We start from the raw sequence: 24,098 nt of genomic DNA on the forward strand, positions 1-24,098 counted from the left end.
ACTATACTCCTACAATGCTAGGGGAAACAAAAATATTGTTGAGCCAACAGAAGGTCCAGTGACTGATAGGATCTGAGTCCAGTATCTGAGGAAATGATATACAAATGACAGATTCCGAGCACCACCGCAGACCAACCGAATCAGAATCTGGAAGGCGGGGGCCTTCAGGGACAGCTGCCACCTCCATCTGCTCGGATAGGGCTGGGGTCAGGGGCACTGGCCGACTTCTACTTCCCAGTATCTTCATAACCTCAGCCTCTCCTTCAGGCCACGGTGATTGATGCGACAATGGAGAAGCTTCCTGTGTGAACATACAGACCCTGAGGTGGGGATGACCATTGACTGTTGACCTTGTAGAGGGCCTCTTGTCTCTTTCTTAAAGCCACGGTAACAGATGGCGAAGGAGAGGGGGTGGATAGGCAGGTGTGAATGCCAATTCTTGAAATAGCACCCACATCTGTTCAGGGGAACAGGTGGCTGAGGAGGGAGGGACTGAGACTTAGGAGACAGGAGGCCAAGAACCATTCCCTAGGTAGCGATGCCAAGAGAAGAAAGAAAAACCAGCCAGGTCTGTCTGAAGAACTGGGAGGGACTTTGAAAGGATTCATGGAGCTAGGGAAAACATTATACTAGAGAGTCAAGAAGTAAAAGTGAAGGGTGATGGTAGTATAACCAGGTGTCAATCTGGCCATCTTTCCATCTGAAAGGAGACCGAAGGAAAGTTTCCTGTTCTCTCTACCAGCCCCTTCCCCTTTATCGGTCCTCCTGTGACAGGAAGCCCATCATCTTTTTTTTTTTTTTAACAATTTATTGGGGCTCATACAATTCTTTTCACAGTTCATACATATACATACATCAATTGTATAAAGCACATCTGTACAGTCTTTGCCCTAATCATTTTTTCTCTTTTCTTTTACATTTTATTAGGGACTCAAACAACTTTTACCATAATCCATACATATACATACATCAATTGTATAAAGCACATCCATACATTCCCTGCCCCAATCATTCTCAAGGCATTTGCTCTCCACTTAAGCCCATCATCTTTATTAATGCCAAGGAAGCATTAAGCTTTGTCCTCTTGGCATTTCCAGTGAGTGTGATGGAACTGGTGTGGACTTACTGGGTTGCTGGTACATGGGAACTTTGACATCTTTTGAGGTGGGATGTAGGCAGTAGGCATTCAAAGGAGCTCCCCTGTAGATGAAGAGAGGTGTTATATATAGAATATATACTCAAGAAAAATAGATGCTCTTGTTTTATAGGAAAAATCTAGACATCTTTAGGAAAGCTTTTGGGTGTGCCAAACAGATGGACTCAGACTCACAGCCCCTGTGGACAGAGCAGAGCAGCCACTGTGGGTTTCTGAGGCCGTACATGTATATAGGAGCAGAAAGCCTTATCTGTCTCCTGTGGGTTTGAACTGCTGATCTTGGGGTTCCCAGTCCAATTGGATGACCCACTGCACCACAAGTTCACTATGAGTCAAATTGACTCGATGGCAGTGAGCTTGGCTTGAGTTTCAGATGGTCAGAAGGACCTTGCTTAGGGTCCCTTTGCCAGATTATATGTCCTCAACTTGGTTTCCTCTTACACCAGCTGCAAACCTGGGTGACCACCTCCAGGCACCGCTCCAGGGCTCCTTGGCTATCCACTTTTCTCCTACCATAGAGCAGTGGGGAGAGCCACTGGATATGAGATATGTTTGAAATATGACCTGGGTCCTGGGTCTAATCATGGCACTCTTGCCTCCCAAGGCATAGGTCCAAACAACTCCCTTGACCCTCAAGCCCCTAATCCCATCCCTCTTCTTTCATTTCTAGCAAATGAACATCGAGGGCACCTCCCCAGAGATCATTGTCACTGTGTTAGTCTGGGTTGACTAGAGAAACAAATCCAGAGATACACTCACGTGTATAAGAAAGAGCTTTCTATACAAGAGCAATTGAATATTGAGAAAACATCCCAGCCCAGTCCAGGTCAAGTCCATCAGTCTGATAAAAGCCCATCCGTCCGATACCAATCTATGCAGTCCTCTTCAGACTCACGCAGCACATGCAATGAAGCCGAGCGCAGGACGATCACGGCCAGGAGGTGCAAAGTCTCCTGGGTCCAGTGGCGATGTAAGCATCTCTGGCTGAGGTCTCCACGTGGCTCCTTCAGCTCCAGGGCTCTAGCATAGCTCCATGTGTCTTGTCCACAGGAATGCCTTGCAGAGAGTGAGCATGTGTCCCGCCTCCAGCCAGCTCTTTAACTCCTTAGTGCCTCCAAGTGAGGTCATCAAGCTGCCACCTGATTGACGGGCTAAACTCCACCCCTTCCCTCTTAGGTCTCTGACTGACAACAGATTAACTACCACAGTCACCCAGTTCATCTCCTTGTTCTCTTAGCTGTGATCTGCCAACCCATATCCCAGCCCACCCTGCCTAATAGAATATCTCCCTCTGTTGACTCATCCATCTCATGTTCCCTGCCCCAGCACAAGAAGGCCCCCGTGGGCACTTCACACACTCACAGCTCAGCTTCTTCTTCTCCTGAATTCTTTCCCCTTCCTTCCCTGCTTTGTAACAAGCAAAATGGACACACAACCTTGCGTTCATTTTGGTTTCTTTAGACTCTGTCTCATGAAATCAGCGGGGCTAGCCCTCACCACTCATCCATCCAGCTTTCTAATCATTCATGTATCCAATCATTCATCTGTCTGTCTGTCTGTCTGCCCATCCGCCCATCCCATGTTTGCTGAGTGTTTATTGTGAACTTTTTTGACACATTAGAAAACCAAGCCCCAGCAATCAGGCAGTGAACCAAAACAGCAAGGCCACTGGGACTTACCTGTCACCGCCAATGGGCAATTTTTAGCTCTCATCTCACCTGATCTGAATAATTCTTGTGGCTGAGGGATAAGCCTTGTAAGACTGTGTGTGAAATACGTAAAGGTATATTTTAATTTGGGGGTTATTTCTTTTGTTCTACTATGACAAGTTTGTTAATCTACTAGCATATTCATGAGCGGGATTAGAATTTTACATTTGTTTATGAGCACTTTGCAGTTTACATTGTAGGTTATGCATCAGGGAGAATTCTAAGTGACACCAAATATGTGTGCATTAAATAGCACCATCTGCCCACTGGTACTACACTGCCCATCAGGGTAGCTCTTTCAGATGCAGTGCGGTGCTGGCCCGATGCCTGGCTTGTTTCAGGACCTGGGCAGGGGGCCGACTGTTATGCTAAAACTAACAGTTCAGTGACGCTTAAAAAGGCTTCAGATCCCTTTCCTACTCCCCCCCCCCCCCCCCTAGTTCATTCAACAAAGAATGGGGCTCTGCTGGGCAGAGGGACACTTGTATTAAAAAGGACTGGCTGGGGTAAGAAGCCACCAACTGCTGTGATGTGAGAGACACTGAGAAGACCCTTCCCCCCACTCCCAATAGTTGCACCGAAAACCCAGTCCTTAAAAAAAATTTTTTTTGTGAACTTTATTATTTCTTCAAACATTTAATTGCGCTCCTAGGAGATCTGAACCTGGAGCAGTTCTTTGAACAGAACTAGGGAATCGGAATGGCTTCAAAGCAGGGAGGATGCGTGGCAGGCTTGCAAATTGTTGCAAGAGCCCAGCTATCACTTTGAAGACTGAGGCACCCTGAGCTGAACCCTGGTGTTTCAGTCACCTCAGATGCATGTCCTCCATCCTCATTCTTCTTTCTGGTGAAGACCGGTTTGGCATTGGGACTGGAGGAAGGGGTACCAACTGTGATACGCAGCTAACACAACCTTGCTGACTGAGAGTAGAAATTGATGGAGATCAAGGGTGTCGGGCTCAGTCGGGATTCCAAGTCAATGTAGCTAAGACCCAAATCCTCACCACGGGGCAGGTTAGGTGTCTTGGTGGGTCATGCCTCAGGTCTTGGCCTGGCACTGGAAAGAATTCCCGCCGAAGCCTTGTTTATGATCCAGGTGAGTTTTTATGAAGGACCGGAGACCTTTCAGGTTTTACAGTCCCAAAAGAGGACACACTATTTCAGGGAAGCGCGCCAAACCGCGCTGGGACTCACCACGGAACACGGCACCCTCGTGGGACTGCGCACCCAAACGTGGTGAACCGAGGCCAGAGAGATCTCGGCACTGCACAGGCGCAGGGTCAAGGAGAGGAGCGAATCCTCTCCCCATGAACCGTCACTGACCCAGAGTGGGGTGGGAGGAAGAGGGGAATACGGCGGCAGAGGCCACCTTCCTTCCCGCTTCCAGGGAAGCAAGGTGGGTCGACCCCTTTGGCTGAATTAAGCCCATCTGCGTGGGGTCATGAGCCTGTGCCCAGTTTGGGCCGCCCAGGTGTAAATCCCATCTGGCTTGGGACCTGACTTTGAGCATGTCCTGTTAAAACCTTCATGGGCGGCCAATGGTTGCCTGATTTTTCTTCCCAACCCCCTGTTAAGGGCCTGGCAGGCATGGGAGGGACAACCCCGCTGGCCCTGTCTTGGCTACCTAATAGTCCAATAGGTAACATCACTTTCAATGGAGAAAAGGTCCACAATGTCAAGGATTTTGCCTTGCTTGGATACAATAGCAATGCTCATGAAAGCAACAGCCCAGCCAAGAGATCAAGTGATGCACTGCATTAAGTAAATCTGCTGCACAAGAGCTCGTTCGAGTTTTGAAAAGCAAAGATGTTACTTTGAGGACTAAGCTGTGTCTGAACCAAGCCCTGGTATTTTCCATGGTCTCATTTGCATGTGGAAGGTGGACACTGAATAAAGAGGGCAGAAGAATCGGTGCATTTGCATTGTGGTGCTGGTCCAGAATATTGAAGGTACAAGGGACGGTTAATGGACAGACCTGTCTGCCTTGAAAGAGACAGTCAGTGTTCCTTAGAGGCAAGGAAGGCAAGACATACAGACTTTGGACATGTTATCAGGAGAGACCAGTCCCTGGAGAAGAACATCATGCTTGGTAAACTAGAGGGGCATTTAACTCAGAAGAGGAAGGCCCTTAACGAGATGCGTTGGCACAGTGGCCGCGACAATGGGCGCGGGCTTAGGGATAACACCAAGATGCTGCAGGGCTGTGAAATGTTTCCTTCTGTTAGGATGTCAGAGCGACTTGATGGCAACTGACGACAACAACAACAGAAGCATCTGCATCTGAAAGCTGGATGCATGAGGATTGTGGAGCTGGTGAAGAAGATCGCCATCACCTGGCACCTCAAGGAGAACAAAAGCACGGATCTTGAAAGAAGCTCCCGAATGCACTTTAGAAGTGCGGATGGCCAGACCTCACCTCACAGACCGTGGGCATCTTATCAGGACGCTCCTGGCCCTGGAGGAGGACATTGTGCTCGGTAAAAAAGAGGGTTAGTGGATTGACACGGTGGTTGCACCAATGGACACAAACCTGACAGCGGTGGTGGGAAAGGTGCAGGGGTGGGCTGGGGGCCACTGATTTGTACTGCGGGTCACTATGAGTTGGAATCGACTCAACGGCATCTAGCAACAATTCCAACAAGAACTGCAACAGCAGCATGCCCGCGCACAGCAATGGTGGCTCGCTGGTGAAGCGCTCAGTGGCCGACTGGAAGGTCAGGGGTCGAGCGTCCCCAGTGGTCTGGAGGAGAAAGACGTGCTCCTGTAAGGTGATGGCCCGGAACCCCCACAGGCCATTCTGTCCCCCTCTAACCCCAGGGTCACGGGGAGTGGAGGTGGAGAAGGCACACAGCAGCGACAGCCCCCTTGCACAGACCCTGGGTCGCCTGGCAGTGTCTTCTGATAACGGAAATGCTGGGTGACGCAGTGTTTTGCACTGTCTTCTTCAACAACGTCTACATGTCTAATGCTTTTTATTAAATCATTTTATTGGGGGCTCATACAACTCTTATCCCAACCCATCCATCCATCCATTGTATGTCAGGCGAATTTGTGCATTCGTTGCCCTCATCACTCTCAAAACATGTGCTTTCTACTCGAGCCCTTGATATCAGCTCCTCATTTCCCCCCTCCCTCCCCAGTCTCCCCTCTCCCTCCTGAAGCCTTGATAATTTATAAATTATTATTATTTTGTCTACATGTGTAATTCAGTGCCATTGATTATACTCTTCGAGCTGGACAGCCATCATTGATAACCTCTTCCAAATTCTTCCCCCACCAGCAACGCCCCCTGAGCAAACAATGCCATTTACACATTAGGATGACTTATTCTGGCCCTGTTTGGTAGACCCCTGAGGGTTAGTTTTGCTATTTAAGAAATTCAGGAGGGAAAGTGGAATGGGAAGGCACTTGGAAGTGAAATTTAAGGACACCAGCGGCCTTCATTTGCCTGTGTTTGTTGAAGTGAAGCAAGAGAATTGTAAATGGATGTCATGTCCAAGGGCTCTGGTAAGATTAGTGTCAGGGAGCTGAACTCTGGAGCAAGCTGTGTGACTTGGACAGCAGGCAGCACGGAGGATTCTTATTCCTGAAGCTTAAATGGAGGTTGAAGGTACAGATAGCCCTTGAAGGTCCTCTTTCCGGCTGACATTCTGTGAGTTTGCTGAAGCAACTGTGGACTCGGGGCAGAGGCCGTGCTAGGGAGCAGTCTGTGAGAGACGTTGGGGATCCGGGTATTTGTCATGGCGAGTGCCACAGCCCTGCTTTGTAATGTGGGGGTACAGGCATGCTTGATGCAGAGGAGCAAAATGCCCACAGCCCCGCAGAGACCTGGGACACAGGAGGCCCGCCTGGGCTGTCCTGGGCCCTTTGGGGTCTTCTTTGAGTGGCCAGACCTGTGGGGTTAGCAGTGCCCTTGGCTACAATCATTTTCTAGAACTTTCAACCAACAACCCAATAACAGACAGGATAACTCTGCTAACCTAACTCGTAGACTGGAAACAAGAGGGACCGCATGTGAAGGCTGCTGAACTTGGAGTGCGGGCAGCGTTAGCCTAATTTAACTTTGCTCTTCCTTTTGGGTCCCACGCAGGTAGCCGGCTCTGGATTGGGTGCTTTATTCAGGATCGTTGTAAAAGTAGGCGAGTACATTAGGAGAAATCCAAATTCCCTTTAGCGTTCAGGAAAGGAATTCTCAAATTGGTGAAGTATTTCATCGGGGTTACAAACTCAATTATGGGTCCATGGTAAATCTACCTTTCTTAAACTTCCCCCTTTATCTGGCATCCCAAATGGAATAGACTAGTCCCATCTCTGCTCAGCACTTGTATTGTCTTCCCCCAGGCTGTCTAGTGACATCATGTGAATATTTGACCATGTGCACATTCATGCAGTCAGAGGAGTAACTGGACTGGCGTCAAGTGGACCCGTGATAAAGACGGGTGGCCTTTGGTTTAGTTGATAGCCTTCTGGAGGACAGATGGCCAGGAAGGCTCTGTGTGCCTATGAAGCGTTAAGGTCTTAGAAATCCCGCAGGACAATTCCACTGTTGCTTTTAGAAGAACATTTGGTAAAGAGAAAACACCAGTTTTCCAGTAATTATCCCCGGTCCTCTGCAAAATCTTACTTTTTATGAAATAGGTCAGGATATAAATAATTCATTCTGTCAGTCCACATTCTAGAAGTTTTCTGTTTCACAAGCATTGTTTAGCAATCATCAGAGAGTCTAAGGTGTCTGCCTACATAGGTGATTCTTACATTTCTTTTGTGGAAGGATCTCTGACTGCTTTAGAGATCAATCCTCCTGTCAGGATGGAGAAGGAAAGATGTGGAACCGAGCAGGTTGGCAAACGGTGGGAAAGTCCACTGCAGGGCTCAAGGAGGTCTCAGAAAGGAGGCCAGAGGGCGTACTCACCTTGTGCTTAGGTGTCCTGTGTTGGGGCAGGGCCATGTCATAAGGAATAATTGTACTTACATTGGGGCTAGGATTAGGTGTGAGCCCAAGGCCATACATATATCTATAGCTTATGTATACCTCTGGCTCACCTTAGAGACATCTTTGTCATCTCCCTGGAACATAAATTCATTCTGTTTGTAATGCTATTAATGTAGTCCAGGGTAATACATTTAAGAGTCATCTGAAAAGGGAGATTAAACAAGTGGAGGCTGGCTACAAATCAAAAGACTTAGATTATTTGTACAGATTAAATCCTTGAGTGCCTGGACACTATGTACACAAACAGCGGGGTTGGTGATCAGGCAACACGTAACAGTAATATTTGATGGCAGTGGCAGAACCAGGTCTACCAGATTAATACGTGTTTTGATACCGCAAATAGGGCATTGACGTAGCATACATGTTAATCTGCCTACTGCCAGGTCTATGATCTTGGTCTAGCTGCTTTCTGCTGCTTCACACACCATGTAGTTTTGGCCTTAATTCCATGGTTATAGGTGTGCTTGAGGTAGGGCCCAGTTCCCATAGTAGGGTTTCCACGTCAAGTCCTTCTGGTGTGACCTACGTAATATGTTGTGTGCCTCAAAACTCCAGGACCGTGTCTCAGTATTCTATCTCTGCTTAAGAACACTGGGTCCCTGGGGACTGTAGAGACCATAGGTGCCAGGGGAGCCCTATTAGGAGCATAGTACCAGCCATACTCTCTCCTTGGGGTCCACATAAGTGTTGTCAACCCTTTTTTTCCCCCCATTGGGAAGTTGGTCCTCTTCCATTTTTCTGCAAAAAGAAATGCACTTGCCCTCTCCGTGACGCATATGCGTCTCTTCCCACCTCTGACCTTGATTTCCCCATCAGCATCACTTAGGAGTCTGGTAGGAAGGTCTGTTGGTTTGGGGCGCTTTAGCACAGTTCTAGTTGGCAGCAAGTAACTGGCCTTCTCCCTTTTCCCTGATCCTGAACATCTGATCCCGGCTCAAGTGAGGTCCCCTCTGACAAAGGCCTTGAAGATACACACACACAGAGCGCGGATGCTCCGTGGGCACCAGCCAGCCTCTCTGCCGCCTTGCTGGGCAGACTGGGCTAGGGGACTGCATGACCCGTCACATCAGTTTGCCTTCATCTCCATGTTTATCCGTATGTAGCGGAATCATCCAATATTTGTCCTTCTGTGATTGACTGACTGCACTCAGCCTAATGGTTTCCAGATCCCACCAAGTCATGAGGCGTTTTGTGGTTTCGTCACCTCTTTTTCGGGATGCCTAGCATTCCATTGTGTGTATAAACCAGTTTTTAAAGTCCGCTCTTTTACTAGTGGGAACAGGGGCCGTTTCCAGCTTCTTGCTGTTGTGAACCGTGCTGCAGTGAACATGGGAGAGCATGGGAGAGCACACGTCTGTTCACGATCTGTCTCTTCATTCTGGGGTGTGTATGCCCAGCAATGGTATTGCTGAGTCAATTATGATATTTCTAATCCCCAGTGGTTTTAGGGATCGCCATATCGCTTTCTACAGTCATTGTACGTCCTCACAAACCCTCCAGCGCTCTCTCCAGTGGGCCTTCTGTTTTCATAAGTGGCCTATCGTTGAGAACGTGAGAAAGATCTCAGCATTGTTTTCAGTGGCTTGTCCCGGTCCGCTAGTGACTGAGAGCATTTCCTCATGTGCTTGTTAGCCACTCAAGTGTCCTCCTTTGTGAATTGTCTACTGAGCTCCTTTGACCACCTTTTAAGAGGGTTATGTTTTTCTTCTTCTTCGTGAGGTGTTGCGGAATTCTGTAGATTTTAGTAACCACTCCTTTTTCTCTTATGCCATTGCTAAAGTTTTTTTTTTCCCCATTTGTGGACTGTCATTTTACTCTTTTCAGGAAGTTTTCTTGATGAACATAGTGTTTTTAAAAATTATTTAAAAAATTTTTGCACATGGTGTTTTATTTTTGACATCTATTTTGTCTCTTACGATGTGGGCTTCCTTTGTAACATGTGGTAGTCCGTGTAGGTCCTGAAATAGGATGTCAGGTTTGTTCAAGTTTTCTCATTGATAATCCTGATAGCTTGGGGTTTTTCATTTAGGTCTCTGATCCATCTTGAGTTCATTTTTGTGCATGAGGTGAGGGGTGGGTCCTGTTTCATTCTTCTGCAGATGGAGATCCAAATTTTCCAGCACAGTTGTTGAAGAGGACTGAGCAAATCTTTTGTACTTTTCTCCATGATGGTAGCTGTCGACTTAGAAAGCACAACCCTGTGTTAAATGGGGAAAGCAACGGCACAAATCCAAAATGTAGTTGGTGTTTTAATATAATTAGAATCTTTAATCTGGGGAGCCAATTTCTAATGAAAAAAAAAATGCTTCCATTCAGTTCTTTAGGTGGATATAACCAGTCAACATAGCACATTTTCTGGGCATTTGTAACATGGATCGTAAATACCCACTGTTGTTTTTCTGTTCTAGATATTTGAATGGTGGTATTTTCGCAAGTATGGAACCTCGTTCATTGAACAAGTCTCAGTGAGCCACTTGCGCCCCCTTCTGGGAGGGGTTGACAACAACTCCTCCAACAATTCTAACTCCAGTCATGGGGACTCAGATTCCAGCAGGCAAAGTGTCTCAGGTATGGAACATGATTTTATTTTGCAACCTTATATACATATTCTTACAAAAATTAACAGGGCTATATCATAATATGAATATTAGATTTCAAAGCGAAAAGAAACTTGACAGTGCTCTAAGAGAAGTAGGGCCTACGCATCCCAGGAAAGGAAATGTCTAATGTCCACCTGATCGAGGAGCCCCGTGGCTCAATGGGTTAGCACTTAGCTGCTAACTGAAAGGTCAGCCATTCGAATCCACCAGGCGCCTCGTGGAAGAGAGAGGGGGCCGCCGGCTGCTGTGTGACCTTTAGGGGTGCTGTAAGTCCGAAGCTACAGTCACGTAGGTCCATATTCCTAACCTGAGGCCCTAATTTCTCCAACCTTGTAGAAGTGATCCGCGTTCCTTAGGCTGGTTGCCGGGGCCCCTGTCTGAGCAGATCCAATCACTTCGCTCCTCTGCTTAAAAGCCCTCCTGGCGCGCATTCCACTGACGAGGAAGTCCGCATTCCTCAGCCCAGCACAGGACTGTTCTAAACCCATCTTCTCACACCATTGAGCCCCCGCCACCACAGGTCCAGTGCTCCAGTCACACGAAGCCACTTTCCATTTCTGGAAAATGCCGTGTTTTCTCCTGGCGCCATGCCTCAAAGTCTGTGTCCCTTTGTCCAGTGTTTGTCCATCTTCAGATGTGCTGCAAAACGTTCCACCTCCTTTCATCTTTAATATTTTGGCTTTCAGCAACATTAGTACTTTTTAAGCAACTGTTGCTTTGTTGGAGTGTCTTGAGTTTAGTTGAACAAGTGTCCGCGTGTCCTTGACACTCGGTCAATGAAGGAATCCTTGAGCGCATGTAGGCCTTTCCAAACGAAGATGGAAAAACAACTCAGTTCACCAAGTTCAAGCTCTCTGTCCACTCATCGCTCTGTACTGAGTGCTTATGGTTCAGCGAGGGGAGGAGTTTGCTTCTTGAGGAGGAAGACATGAAAAAGCTTTATTCGATCTTTCCCCCGCTCCTTTCTTAGAAATAGCACAACTGCTTGTTCACAGCCCTCGAGCCAGGTGAGTGAGAAGCACTCAGGAGCCGTGTGCGTTGAGTTTGTTCCCTAAGCTGATTCCGGCTGTTGTGAGCGGCAGTGGGCCGCTTCAGTTCATCCTGAAGAGGACAGGCGTCAGAGCTGGCCCCACCGGGCAGCACAGTGGTCCGGGACTTTGAAAGACACAGAAAGAGCCGAGCAACAAAGCCTTCCTTTAACCAGCGACCCTCACCAAGGTTGGGTTTTATTCGACGAAGCACTTTGGATCTTCCAGTGTCATCACCTCAGTTGTTGGGGATAACTGCCGCCACTTTGCACCCGCGATACAGCCCCCACGCCCGGATTAAATGTGTCCATCCGGCTCCAGGTACTGCTCTCTTGAAATGGCCCAGAACATTGCAGAAAATTAACAGACTGAAAAACAGAAAGCAGCCGGCCCCAAGCCTGTGTTCCTAGTGAAGACATTTCATTAACGTTCTCTTTCTCGCTGTGAATCACTTGCCATCGCCTCTTCATGGATGGAAGAGCTCATTCTCGTCTGCTTGCCACTCGGGTTTTGTTGCCTCTCTTCGGGCGGCCTCTCTCAATAAGGTCTGTGGTAGTCATCATGGCAGGAGCCCTAGAGGCTGCGCTTTCAACGCTGCACACGGACAGACTCTGCACCCCGCAGGGGTTGCTCTGAGTCCGTGTGGACTTAATGGCGGTGAGTTCGGGCATTCCTTTGAGTGGCATATTGGTGAAGATGGCCCACTGTGAATGCAGGGCGGGTAGTTTAAGGCCACCAGCCGTCAGTGAGCAGCTGTCGGCTTCCACAGAGGGCTGTGGTGGTGGTTGCTGTCGGTGGTCAGTTTGGTTCCGACTCATGTACGGAACCTGGGTACGACAGAATGAAACACATGAGCCAGCCTCACAATCGGTGCTGTATTTGCACCCACCCATTTTTGCAACCACAATTTCCTTCCCCCTGCACTTTGCCAAGCAGGAGAAGGACATTTGCAGCCTGGGAAAATACGCTGGGAGACGCAGGTCTACACTGAGGTGGAATCAGATCAACAGCAACGGCCGGGTCTTGCTTTTTCTAATCTTTGTATGGATGTTGGCGCTGTTCTGAACACTGCACCGGCAGCGGCGTTGTAAGGGAGAATCTAACCCTATATAAAAGCACACTCAGCTAAAATCACCGTGCAAAGGCCCCATCTTATTTGTGTAGGGTTTTTATCTGGCTAACTCTGAACTTTTGAGATGTTAGTATTTATTCCATTCTACGAGGATTTGCTGAGCGCCTACTATGAATCACACATTTCCATTCCTTTCCTGGCGTATAGACAGAGTACGTGTGAGTGATCTTCTCCCAGGACTCACCTAACTGCACGTAGGAAGATGGTTCTCTCCTGACGGACAAGAGTTCAGGGTCCAGTGGGCTATAGCTCACTGACAGGCTGGACATTGAAACCCGCCAGTGGGAGAGGAACAAGGCTCTCTAATCCCCTAAAGATTCAGTCTCAGAAACCCTGTCCAGAGTCCCAAGAGGGGGAAACACCCAGAGGGTGTGGGTTTGGGTAGGAAATACAGATTTAGGGTTTGCTTTGCTTCCTTCTTGACATTTGGGCTTCTAGTCTACCGGATTCTAGCAGACTCATTCCACCATCTCTTTACTTCTCTTTTCTTTGGCTGATTTTTATTTTTGAACTTAAAAAAGCATTGTGTTTATCTCTGCCCATACTTTCTTCCTACCTTTTGAATTCAGCTAAGTTTAAAGGAAAAAAGACTTAGTTCAGTGCTGGGGAGATCCCGGCATCTGCTTCGAATAGAGGCGTCTGTTAAATGTTCCTCTCAACCCAAGCACGCTGCCCTTGTCAGTTCCGACTCACAGCGGCCCTACGGGACGGAGTCAAACTGCCCCCGTGGGTGCCCCAGACTGTAAGTCGTTAAGGTAGCAGAAAGCCTTATCTCTCGCCCTCGGAGCGGCTGTTGGGTTCGAACTGCTGACCTTGCAGTGAGCAGCCAACGCGTAATAATACACGATGCCCCAATTGAAGGGTAAATCGATGATTCTCTTGGCACTTCTGAAGACAGCTCTTTGTTGAAATCTTGCATGAACTATATTGTGGCAGCAAAGGCTTCTGGGCATTGGCAAAGGCGTCGCTTATTCGAGAAACTCTTTGAGAAGACTGAAAATAAAGCCACCATATGTGAAAACAGGAAAGCCAAGGAAGCCACGTTGGACAGCTTCTTTCTGTGGAGCGCCGTTTGTTTTGGCCACAAGCTGAGCATCCAGGCTTCGTGTGAAAGATTTGCAGTCGGGGGCCGGGTGAGGGCAGGACGAGAGGGAGTGTATTACTACAGCGCCGATTATTCAGATGTCTTTTCGACTTTGGGGTCCACGCGAAGTGGCCCCAGCGCAGGCCTGCGCCTGCTTTGCAGACTCCCGTCTCTGGGGCCGGAGGAGTCCTGCAGTTCTGTCTGGTGTCGGCTAGCATTTGTGAACATTTCACATATTGCACGTTTTGGGGGAACCAACTTGCCATCATCCCCCCAAAGTTACAGTTTCTGATAAACCCTGCTGATAGATTTGCTGCGTCACCACGTCGCTCGGTGCCATTTCTTAAGTCAACTTAGCTTAAGAGTGGTGACGTGCAGAACTTGGCCAGCGTCTCCGCCTTAAGGCCCAGTAACACTGTGAAGCTGGGTTTAGAGGAACAGCTGTTGGATAATTTGTCCAGTTCTCAAATAAGATGCCATAAAGACAAACGCTGGCAGCGTTCAACTTCTTCAAGATATTTGGGAAAGTGCATTTCATCACGTCAGCCGAGCCCTTGCCAAAGTCAAGTCTAAACTCTCAGAGGTACATCAATCGCCTCTTGCTCCGAGCTAGACTGATAGGCTCTAGTTATGGTCACTTGGCTTCCTGGCATAGCATCTCACTTTAATCCCATAGAATTTTTTTTAAGGGTTTCACTTTGAATTTCAAGTTAAAGTTCATTATATTAATCATTCCTAGAGGCAATTGAAGGCATAATTGAATAAAGAAAAACCTTGGGAGCGAAGACATGCAGGTGGATGGTTAGGGCCCACCCAGTGACCTTTCTAGATCCCTGACGTGTGGTAACACCAGAGCAAACAATTGCCCATTGAAAGCTACATGTTTCCAATAGTCATAACGAACACACTGACAGCAATCTCATGTCACTCTCTCACCAGCGCTGTGAGCCAAGCACTGCTCTGATCTCTGCGGTTGAGGAACTCAGTTTACGGGCAGGTTAAGTCATTTGCTCAGAGCCTCATGGCTGGTAAGCGGGCTGTCCTATTTCACAGCCACCCCACCCAGGAGTAGCAGATTTGTTAAGCAGTAAATATTCTGATTAAAAACCTGTAATACAGTCTGCAGTCCCCACGGCTCTTGAGTCCATCTCAATCCATGGTGACACAATGCATGAAGTATTGGGCCGAGCACCCAAAAGTTAGCGGTTCCAAACTCCTAGCCTCTCTGAGGGAGAAAGACGAGGCGGTCTATTTCTGGAAGATTCACAGCTTCGGTGACCCTGTGGAGCAGTGCTGGTCTGTCCTCCAGGACAGAGTCTAAGTCTGTAGTGCCCACACATGACATGATTTCTGACGTGGAAATAGCCAGAGCTCAGAAATAGCTCAGTGGCAGGATGACCAATAGCAGGTGCTCAGGCTCCAGGGTCAGAGGGGGGGGGGCTCTAATCTTTGCTCCATCATTTACAGGGTGGCCTTTGGCAAGTCACTTACCCTTTCTAAGCCTTCGTGTCTTAATGTGCAAATATGAGAATGACAGTAGTAACCACTTGATAAAAGCATGTGCCGTCAAATGACGTCATGCAGGAATATCAATCCAAGGACAACTGTGGGACACAGTCCTCCCAAGAGCTGACCCCTGTGTGACAATGTTGGGGAGAATGACACAGCCACTTGGAGGTACGGCTAGTGGTCCGCTAGAACATCAGTGGCTGCCTTCGGCATCCCGGCTTTCACGTGCTCTTTCAGAGGCATATGCTGCAGTGAACTTGCTGGCCGTTACCGTGCTCGGGGCTTCGGGAGCTGCTCGCTCAGCCTCGTCACAGAAGCCCAGCTGTACTTTCTAAAGTCTACTTGCTTAACACGCTTCTGTTAGCTAATGTATACTGCATCTTTAAAAATATTGTGCCACTGAAACGTGTGTTGTAATACGATGAGAGCTCCAGGTAAATGGCACAAATGCGAAAGCTGTTCTAGTCCCTGGCGAGCACTGATGTAATGTATTTATTTCATGATTTTTTTCACATTGCCTGGCAGAGTTGATTGACAGGTCAGAAATAACCAATGAGAAGTATGTCCAAGTAAAGATTTAACCATCTTCGCAGTATTCTTGAAGAACCTAGTATGGGACCCTGAGTAAAGAAAAGCAGTACAGATGGCCTTAAACCCATCATTTCTACCTTTCCTTGTTCCATAAAAGGATCCGAGGGCGCAACACATTCACCTGTGACTTTGTGCCTGTACTCCTAATCATCTTCCCCAGCTTATTCTGGTGACAGTTAGGGAAGCAGCTAAAGCGAAATTATTGAAGAAAATAAGATAGTTTTAACTGCTCATGACTGCCTGAAATTGATCTGTAGTTTGGGGGAATTGAGTTTTCCTTTCTGAGATGTCAAAATGTTCAGGAATTGACAACCTTGAACTCATCTTGATTGCTGTAAGGCAGTGGTTCTCAACCTTCCTAATGCCGTGGCCCTTTAATACAGTTCCTCATGTTGTGGTAACCCCCCCTCCCAACCATAATATTACTTCTGTTGGTACTTCATAACTGTCATTTTTCTACTGTTATGAATCAAGCGACCCCGGTAACAGGGTAGTGCAACCCCCAAAGGGGTCATGACCCACAGGTTGAGAACCACTGCAGAATGCATCTTATCCGACTGTAGCGAGGTACAGTACTTTGGAAGGAACATGCTTAAAGCTCCAGGCAGTTTCCTATTTACATCAGATAGTCCCTTCTGCCTATGTCATCTTAAATCGGTTCTGACATAAGCTGGCTGGCTCATAAAAAAATAAATAAAGTTTTCGTTATTATTGCCTCTTATTTTCAGGATCCTCCTAAATCTGGCCTTTATTTGTCTGTAGGGGTTGGAAACATTACATATAACTTGACAGATTTGTGATCGGAACTTCTTGCTTATCCAGTTATGCACATATTGTGTAAGACCCCACCCACACACCCACAAAGGATGGTCATAAATGCTGTGGATTGAAACGGAAGGGTATCGTAAGTGAGGGACGACTTGCATTATTAAACGGCCCAACATTTCTTAAGAATTTTCAATATAGTTTCCTTAGTAGGAAATTTATTTGATGAAGTCCCAGGAGTATCAAAATGCAGTGTTTCCAGCGAACAAACCGTTCTGCTGTGTATCCTCCGCACAAGTCAGAGTGACCAGTTGGGTCCCAAGTCCACATCTCACTTAGTGCGACCTTAGGTCAGGTACCTAGCTTACCATGCGCTATTTCATTCACTTATTTTTTCTTTTATCAAAAGAGGGCTTTATACAAAGGGGGCTCTAATAAGTTTGTAGAAAAAAATGAGTGAAGAGATGATCGACTTTTCTTTCATATGCGCCTCTCTTGCTAATTCCCATTAGGGCACAGACAGCTTGAGCTGGGTACCCCTGAGTACTGGTGTTGCTGTGAGGGGCGGTCCAGTCGCTTCCGACTCACGGCGACCCAATGTGCGACAGAGGAAAGATGCCAGTCCTGGGCCAGCCTCATAACTGCTGCTATGTGTGGGCTCAGTGTCGGGGTCACCGGGCCAGTCCATTTTGTTGGGGGTCTTCCTTTGTTTCACTGCCCCTCTACTTTGCCAAGCATGATGTCCTTCTCCAGGGCCTAGTGTCGCCTGTACCATGCCCAAGTAAGTGAGACAAAGTCTCCCCGTCGTTGCCTCTAGGAACATTCTGGCTGTACTTCTTCCAAGACAGATGTGTTTGTTCTCTTGTCAGTTCACGGTACTGTCAATGTTCTTTGCCAGCGCCACAATTCAGATGTATCAATTCTTCTTCTGTGTCTTCCTTATTCTTTGTCCAATTTTCACATGCGTATGAAGAGATTGAAAATACCTAAAGATATGTGGGTCAGGCTTACCTTAGGCCTCAAACTAAGATCCTTGTTCTTCAATACTTTAAAGAGGTCTAATGTTTTCATTTAACATCTCTTTTTAAAATCATTTTATGGGGGGCTCATACAACTTTTCACAATCCATACATTCATCCATTATGTCAAACACATTTGTACATTTGATGCCATCATTGTTCTCAAAACATTTTCTTTCTACCTGAGCCCTTGGTATCAGCTCCTCATTTCCCCCCTCCCTTTCCCACCCTCCCTCCCTTATAAACCCTTGATAATTTATAAATGATTATTATTTTTATCATATCTTACACTGACCGATGTCTCCCTTCACCCACTTTTCTGTTGTCCGCCCCCCATGGAGGGGGTTATATGTAGACCTTTGTGATCGGTTCCCCTGCCATGTAATCTCTTCACGGCTGTGTCTATGAGCACTGTCTGTGGCTCCAAGCAAGGTGGAATCCCTGATAACACTCACCTCTTCTCTGTTTATCGCGATGTCATCTATTGGCCCAGTGGTGTGGATTTTGGTTTTCTCTACAGTGAGTTGCAATCCACACTGAGGACTGCAGTCCTTGATCTTTATCAGCAAGTGTTTCCTCAGTGTAAGCAAACAAGCTTATGTTATCTGCATATTTTTGGTTGCAGGCTATTCATCATAAGCCTTCATCCAATCTTAATGCGGAGTTCTTGTTCATATAGCCCAGCTTCTCAAATTATTTGCTCAACGTATCAATGGAGGAAGTAGGGCGATAGGCTATACCACTGTGTAGGAAGGATACATGTAAATCGAATATCACGGCGACATAAGCTGCTGCCGCTCCCAATTATAACATCACCACAGGACAGATTCTAGCTTCTGAGAAGAGTAAGTAGCTCATTAGTAGAGTATGAATTAATAATTTATTTCAAAGGCTGTGGGATTGGGGTTACACATATGCTTTAGAAGAAAAAGTTGAAAAAATAAGCAAGTTGGGTTTAGAAAGATAAGGCTTTTGATTTGTCTGGGAATTAAATGCTCTTTTCCTTGAGGACCGTGTGAAAAAGGGCAAACCTGTGGTTGTCTCAGGACCTTTATTCCTTCTATCGGCTTCTTCAGTTGAAGGTCAAGTTGTGGAATTAAGACCCTGTTTGTCCACCTGTGTAAACACCATCATTCCTGACCTCCTGAGTCTACACAAGGCAGAAGGAGAATCCGTGTCCACGCCAGCCCAAGGCTGACTGTCACAAGGCAGAAGCCAGACACGCTGCCATCCTCCATCATTCTTGACCAGCCGGGCCACCAACCGTTCTGCCTGTGCACTGTACTTCTGTGCCGAGTCTGACACTTCGTCGCAACAGTCACGCAGAACTTACAGAGTCAGCAGTCAGGAGAGCCATTGGTCCACAGCGACCCGGCTCAGCAGCCTTCTTCTCTCTCTGCTCTGCACCCTTTCAGCCACGTGGGCCTTTGGCCTCTGCCCAGGTGGGCCAGTAAACCAGCCCGCTGCTCTGCCTCCATCTCATAGTCTGGGTGCTGCTCCTTTGTTTTGTCTCGAAAGCCTTCCTTGCTGTGTCTTCTGGTGCCCCTGGTCTGGTCCTCCACCACTTCATCTTGAATGTGCCACAGTGGTGGCACTTCTTCCACTGGTTCTGGGACGTCTCTCTCTCTCTTTCTGCCGAGAAAGCACATTCGTATAGCCAGGGAAGGGCAACTAAAACGAACGCATCCCTTCTCTTAGTGCTATACACAACCTGTTTGTCTGGACCCACCCACTGATTTGGGGGCGGTTACAGAGACATGAGTACCAGAAGCATATTAAGAAATTTCACTACCCCATAGACTAAAAATTCTTTAATCAGAAGCCAGGTCTTTTTCATAACACACATCCTAGTGCAGGGAATATGAAAATAGCCACTCCATGTGTGCATCGCCACATTGCTGTCTGAGTGATGGGAGGCGTTCTGAGCCTTCGGGGAGGGGGTAGAACCATAACATAGGTGTGATTGTCGTGGAAAGGATATGGATTGTAATGGAATGGGTAGCAAGAGGAATGACTGGCTTAACATCAGAAAAGGTGTGTGTCAGGGTTGCATCCTCACGGCATAAAGAGAAGTTGGATTATATGGAAAAGATGCCATCTCAAGATTGGAGGAAAATTTATTAGCAACCTGTGATATGCAAATGACACAACCTTACTTCCTGAAAGCGAGGACGACTTGAAGTACTTGCTGATGAAGATCAAGGATGAATTACAACTTAATGTAAAGAAAACCAAAATCTTCACAACTGGACCAGTAGGTAACTTCATGGTAAACAGAGAAAAGATTGAAGTTGTCAATGGTTTTGTCTTGCTTGGATCCACAATCAAAGCTCATGGAAGTGGCAGTCGAGAGATCAGAGGACACATTGCATTGGGTCAATCTGCTCAAGACCTTTTGGAAGTGTTAAAAAGCAAGGATGTTTCTTGGAGAATGAAGGTACACCTGACCCAAAACCATGGCATTTTCAATCACGTCATAGGTATGTGAAAGCTGGACATGGAATAAGGAAGCCCACAGAAGAATCGGTGCATTCGAACGACCGCGCTGGGGAAGAATATGGCAAAAACTACAAACTGCCGGAAGAACAGACGGGTCTGGCTTGGAAGAAGTACAGCCGGAGCGCTCCTTAGCGGCACGGATGGCAAGACTTCATCTCATGCACTTTGGACTTGTTTTCAGGAGAGGCCAGTCCTTGGAGAAGGACACGGTGCTTGGAAGAGGACAGGGTCAGCAAAAAAGAGGACAGCCTTTGACAAGACGGGCTGACCCAGCGGCTGCATGGAGGGGCTCAGACATAAGAACGATGGTGAGGGGGGCAGGTGCAGGCAGCATTTCCTTCAGTGGCACAGAGGGTCGCTGTCCTTCAGAACCCAGGGAAGGCTGACCAGAAGATTGGAGCTCCAGAAACCCTGAAGTCGTCAACTCTCCGTTTCCTGTTCTTTGTGCCTCCTGCTGATGGAGGGGGAAGTCTCTTCTACAGACTTGGGGAGCCCTGCTGGTGGTATCCAAGATTAACGAGCCCTGCTGGTGCCGTGTTTAAGCTCTTGGCTGCTAACCAAAAGGTCGGCAACTTGAACTTAGGAAAACGATGGGTCAGTTCTACTCTGTCCTGTAAGCATCACTATGGGTCGGAATGGATGCCACCACAGGGGGAATCAACTCGACAACGAGTTTCTCTCAGTGATCTTGCACGCAGGCTGCGGTGCTGTGCCTATCCCCCATCCCTATTGTCCGCGAACTGCCGGAAGCAGAAGCCACATTGTGATCCAAGTTCACTGTCACCAGGTCCCATGACCGATTAATGATGCTAGCCAGCCCTTGAAGGAGCCCCAGTCAACTCTAAGTGCAGGCCCCGAAGTGAAAGGAGAATGGAACATTTTATTTGGAGATAGTTTAAAATCTGATTTTAGATAGGGAATGTCCTCGTCAAAAGCACAAGTAAGATAAGAATCTGAGCCATGTGGGATAAACTTTTATTCTCTAGAGACCCAAGTTCCGTTTCTTGACCAGAATCGTTTTTATTTCAACATGTTTGCTATTTTCACCTTCTGTCCCCATCAGACAGTCTGATACTTACGAGCCATGTTCCCTGGGGTGTTTTACAGTGGAGATAAAAGCATGGGAACGGAACAGCAGGGAAGAAATAATGTAGTTATGAGCTAGCTTAAAGTGAAAGTCTCACATGTATCCATATTTGGTATCCAGATCGCTATATCGTTCGCTATTTCTCAACCACTGCCTGCCCCGGGCCCTGTAGGCATTTCTCATAGTTCTTCATAGAAAATTTCCCCTCAATCATAAATTTCACTGTGAAAATTACCTAGGTCCTCATTTCTAAATTTCAGATACAAAGCACATTTGTGACGATGATGTTAATGATTTTTTCTAAACAGAAATTTTTTTTACTAGAAACTGTAAAAACATGATGGGGGCAGCACATGTGCAAATGTACTTGACCCAATGGATGAATGCATGGGTTGTGATGAGATGTAAGAGCCCCCAATAAACGTATTTAATTTAAAAATGTTTTTAACGTATTACCATGTATTTCAAGATGTTTGCTGCACCCCCTAGTGGCGATATGTGGTACTCCTCAAATTAGCAGCATTTTTAGATGATGCTGAGTGCCAACTTTGGGTATGCACATTCCGCCTCCTTTGCGTTATTTTATTATAGGAATAATTCCAAGTGTCTGACATATTATAGAATGGAGATTTGCTCCTGTGTTTTATGTTCAAGCTGTGCTAACCTTTCCAGTCACCTTAAACTTTAACTGTTGGAGATAAAATATTTTTCAGATCCTTTGTACTAATATTGTGGATGAACTCTAAAGGGAAGAAGTAGCTCGTGAAAGATATCTATCTTATCAGGAATCATACTACCCTGAGAACCCGTGTATTATAAGTCTGTGCACATCTTTATTTCTTTGCTAAAAAAAAAACAATCCAAAAAATCAAACTCGGTGCCAGCGAGTCAATTCCAACTCTTGCAACCCTGTGGGAAAAAGTAGAACTGCTTCTGTGGATTTCGAGACTGGGGGTCTTCACAGGCGTAGAAAGCCTCCTGCTTTCCCTGCAAAGCAGCCGGTAGTTTCGAACGGCCAGTCTCGGCGTTACCAGCCCAGCTCCTAAGCCACTCCATCATCCGGGCTCCCTGACCAATGTTCATGAGGCTTTAAGAAGAGCACTCTTGATTTTGAAAGAAATCCTCGGAGGGAGGGGCCTGGAGTGAGATCGCCTTAGAGTTACAAAAGCCACCCGGGAGGGGATCTGGCGCATGGCTCTCCAGGGTCTTTGAAGCCAGTAGCTGGGGAGAAATGTTCACTCATTATAAAGAGGCACCGGCTTCGAGTTAGTGCCGTGTGCAGAGGTGCCATAGACAGCCACTGAATCCCCGTTTCTTAAAGACCAAAAATTCAGAGGTGTTGACCCAACTGCGCCAAGACCATTTCCTAAATGATGAATTTGTGACGGAAACTGTAGGGCCCTTGTGTGGAAATATTGAAGAACTTTCGAGTGAAATTCTGCTGTTATATAAGGATGCATTTATCTCTTAAAAACACAAACGGGTCTACATGTGATGTGGCTATCTTTCCGCCCAAATGTTAAACACACAATTGCAGTCAACCAAAACCAAAACAAATCCACTGCCATCAAGTCCACTCCAACCAAAGTGATCCTGTGTGACGGAGTCAGGCTGTCCCATAACGTTTCCGAGGCTGTCACCTTTATGGAAGCAGGTTGCCACATCTTTCGCCCATGGTGAAACCATTGGCCTTGTACTTAGTTGCTGATTGCTTAGCCACTGTGCAACCTGAGCACTTCCATTCCTAAATACATGGATTCCCAAGAAACTTGAAAATAAAGGTCTCACACGCATACTTGCTTATTGTAGAATTAGTCACAGCAGTGGAAACAACTGCTGTGTCCATCAACAGATGAAAATGTGGCATAAACATACGATGGAGTAAGTTTCTCAGAAGAAAAGAATGGATTAGAATACATGCTAACACATGGATGAACCTTGAAAACATGACGCTCAGTGAAACAAGCCAGATAAAAGGACAAATACTACATGATCCCATCCATAAGAAATGTAATTCTTTGATTGGCGGTTACCATGGGCTCACCTCGGGGAGACGGGTCTGGTTACCACGGGCCAGAGTTTCTCTAAGAGTTGATGAGAACGTGGTGGAAACAACAGTGTTGCTTCCAACACCATTCTGAGTGTGATTAATGCCCACTGGATTGTGCACTTGTCAGTGGGTAAAATGGGAATCTCATGTTGTGTCTATTTTCCCACAATAATGATAACAAAGAATACAAAGTGGTTTCCCCTCTACGGCTCTACCTAGACTTTTTTTTTTAACCTATTATTTCAGAAGTAACTTCATAAATCTGATCAGACCTCTTGAAGCGACAGGGGAAGCTGTGGAGTCATCTGTTGGGGGCTTGTACCTTGATTTAGCAAATGAAGAAATTCAGGCCCTGACAGATGAGGTGGGCCCTTTCTAAAGTCCTGGTTTCTAAGCCATGCTTCCTGACTAACCTCCCAAAAAGATATTCCTCATTGAAGACGAAAATTACATATGGCCCGCAAGGGTGTTTTGCTGAATTAATTAACTGGTAGGTTCTCTGAATTCATGTGTGACATGTTCATATTTCTCTCTGTTGCAGAGTGCAAAGTATGGCGGAATCCGCTAAATTTGTTTAGGGGCGCTGAATATAATCGGTAAGCATTTTGAGGGCCTGGAAAAAAAAAGTGGGTCTGGTTCCGGGAGCAGAGACAAAAAAATAAAAAGTTTTGTGTTCTTGGTTCATTTCGAGGCCATGGCAACCTTCTGCTTAGCTCTTCCATTTTTACTATTTCTGTTTTATATATATTTTTTATCGTTGACATTGAGATCATGAACAAAATGCACATATTTTAGAATGTTTTTCCATTGCAGATATGCTTTTCAAAGACTCAAAACATTTTGAAGCTTGCCTGGAACACGGTTATAAAAATGCCAC

At 46.8% G+C, this 24,098-nt stretch overlaps 1 protein-coding gene across 6 annotated transcripts in view; it reads left to right on the top strand.

Moving 5' to 3' along the window:
* ST7 (suppression of tumorigenicity 7) overlaps positions 1-24,098 on the top strand; it is a 295,831-nt gene that overhangs the window by 162,229 nt on the left and 109,504 nt on the right. For all 6 annotated transcript variants that reach the window (XR_012786131.1, XR_012786130.1, XM_075558593.1 and 3 more), the window contains exons 3-4: positions 10,266-10,425; positions 23,763-23,817. Coding sequence is in view for 4 of the 6 variants with exons in the window: in XM_075558593.1 (XP_075414708.1) it covers positions 10,266-10,425; positions 23,763-23,817 (215 nt within the window). In the remaining 2 variants the exon portion in view is untranslated. The remainder of the gene's footprint in view (positions 1-10,265; positions 10,426-23,762; positions 23,818-24,098) is intronic.

Source organism: Tenrec ecaudatus, chromosome 9 (assembly GCF_050624435.1).
Source record: "Tenrec ecaudatus isolate mTenEca1 chromosome 9, mTenEca1.hap1, whole genome shotgun sequence".
Taxonomy (NCBI): Eukaryota; Metazoa; Chordata; class Mammalia; order Afrosoricida; family Tenrecidae; genus Tenrec; species Tenrec ecaudatus.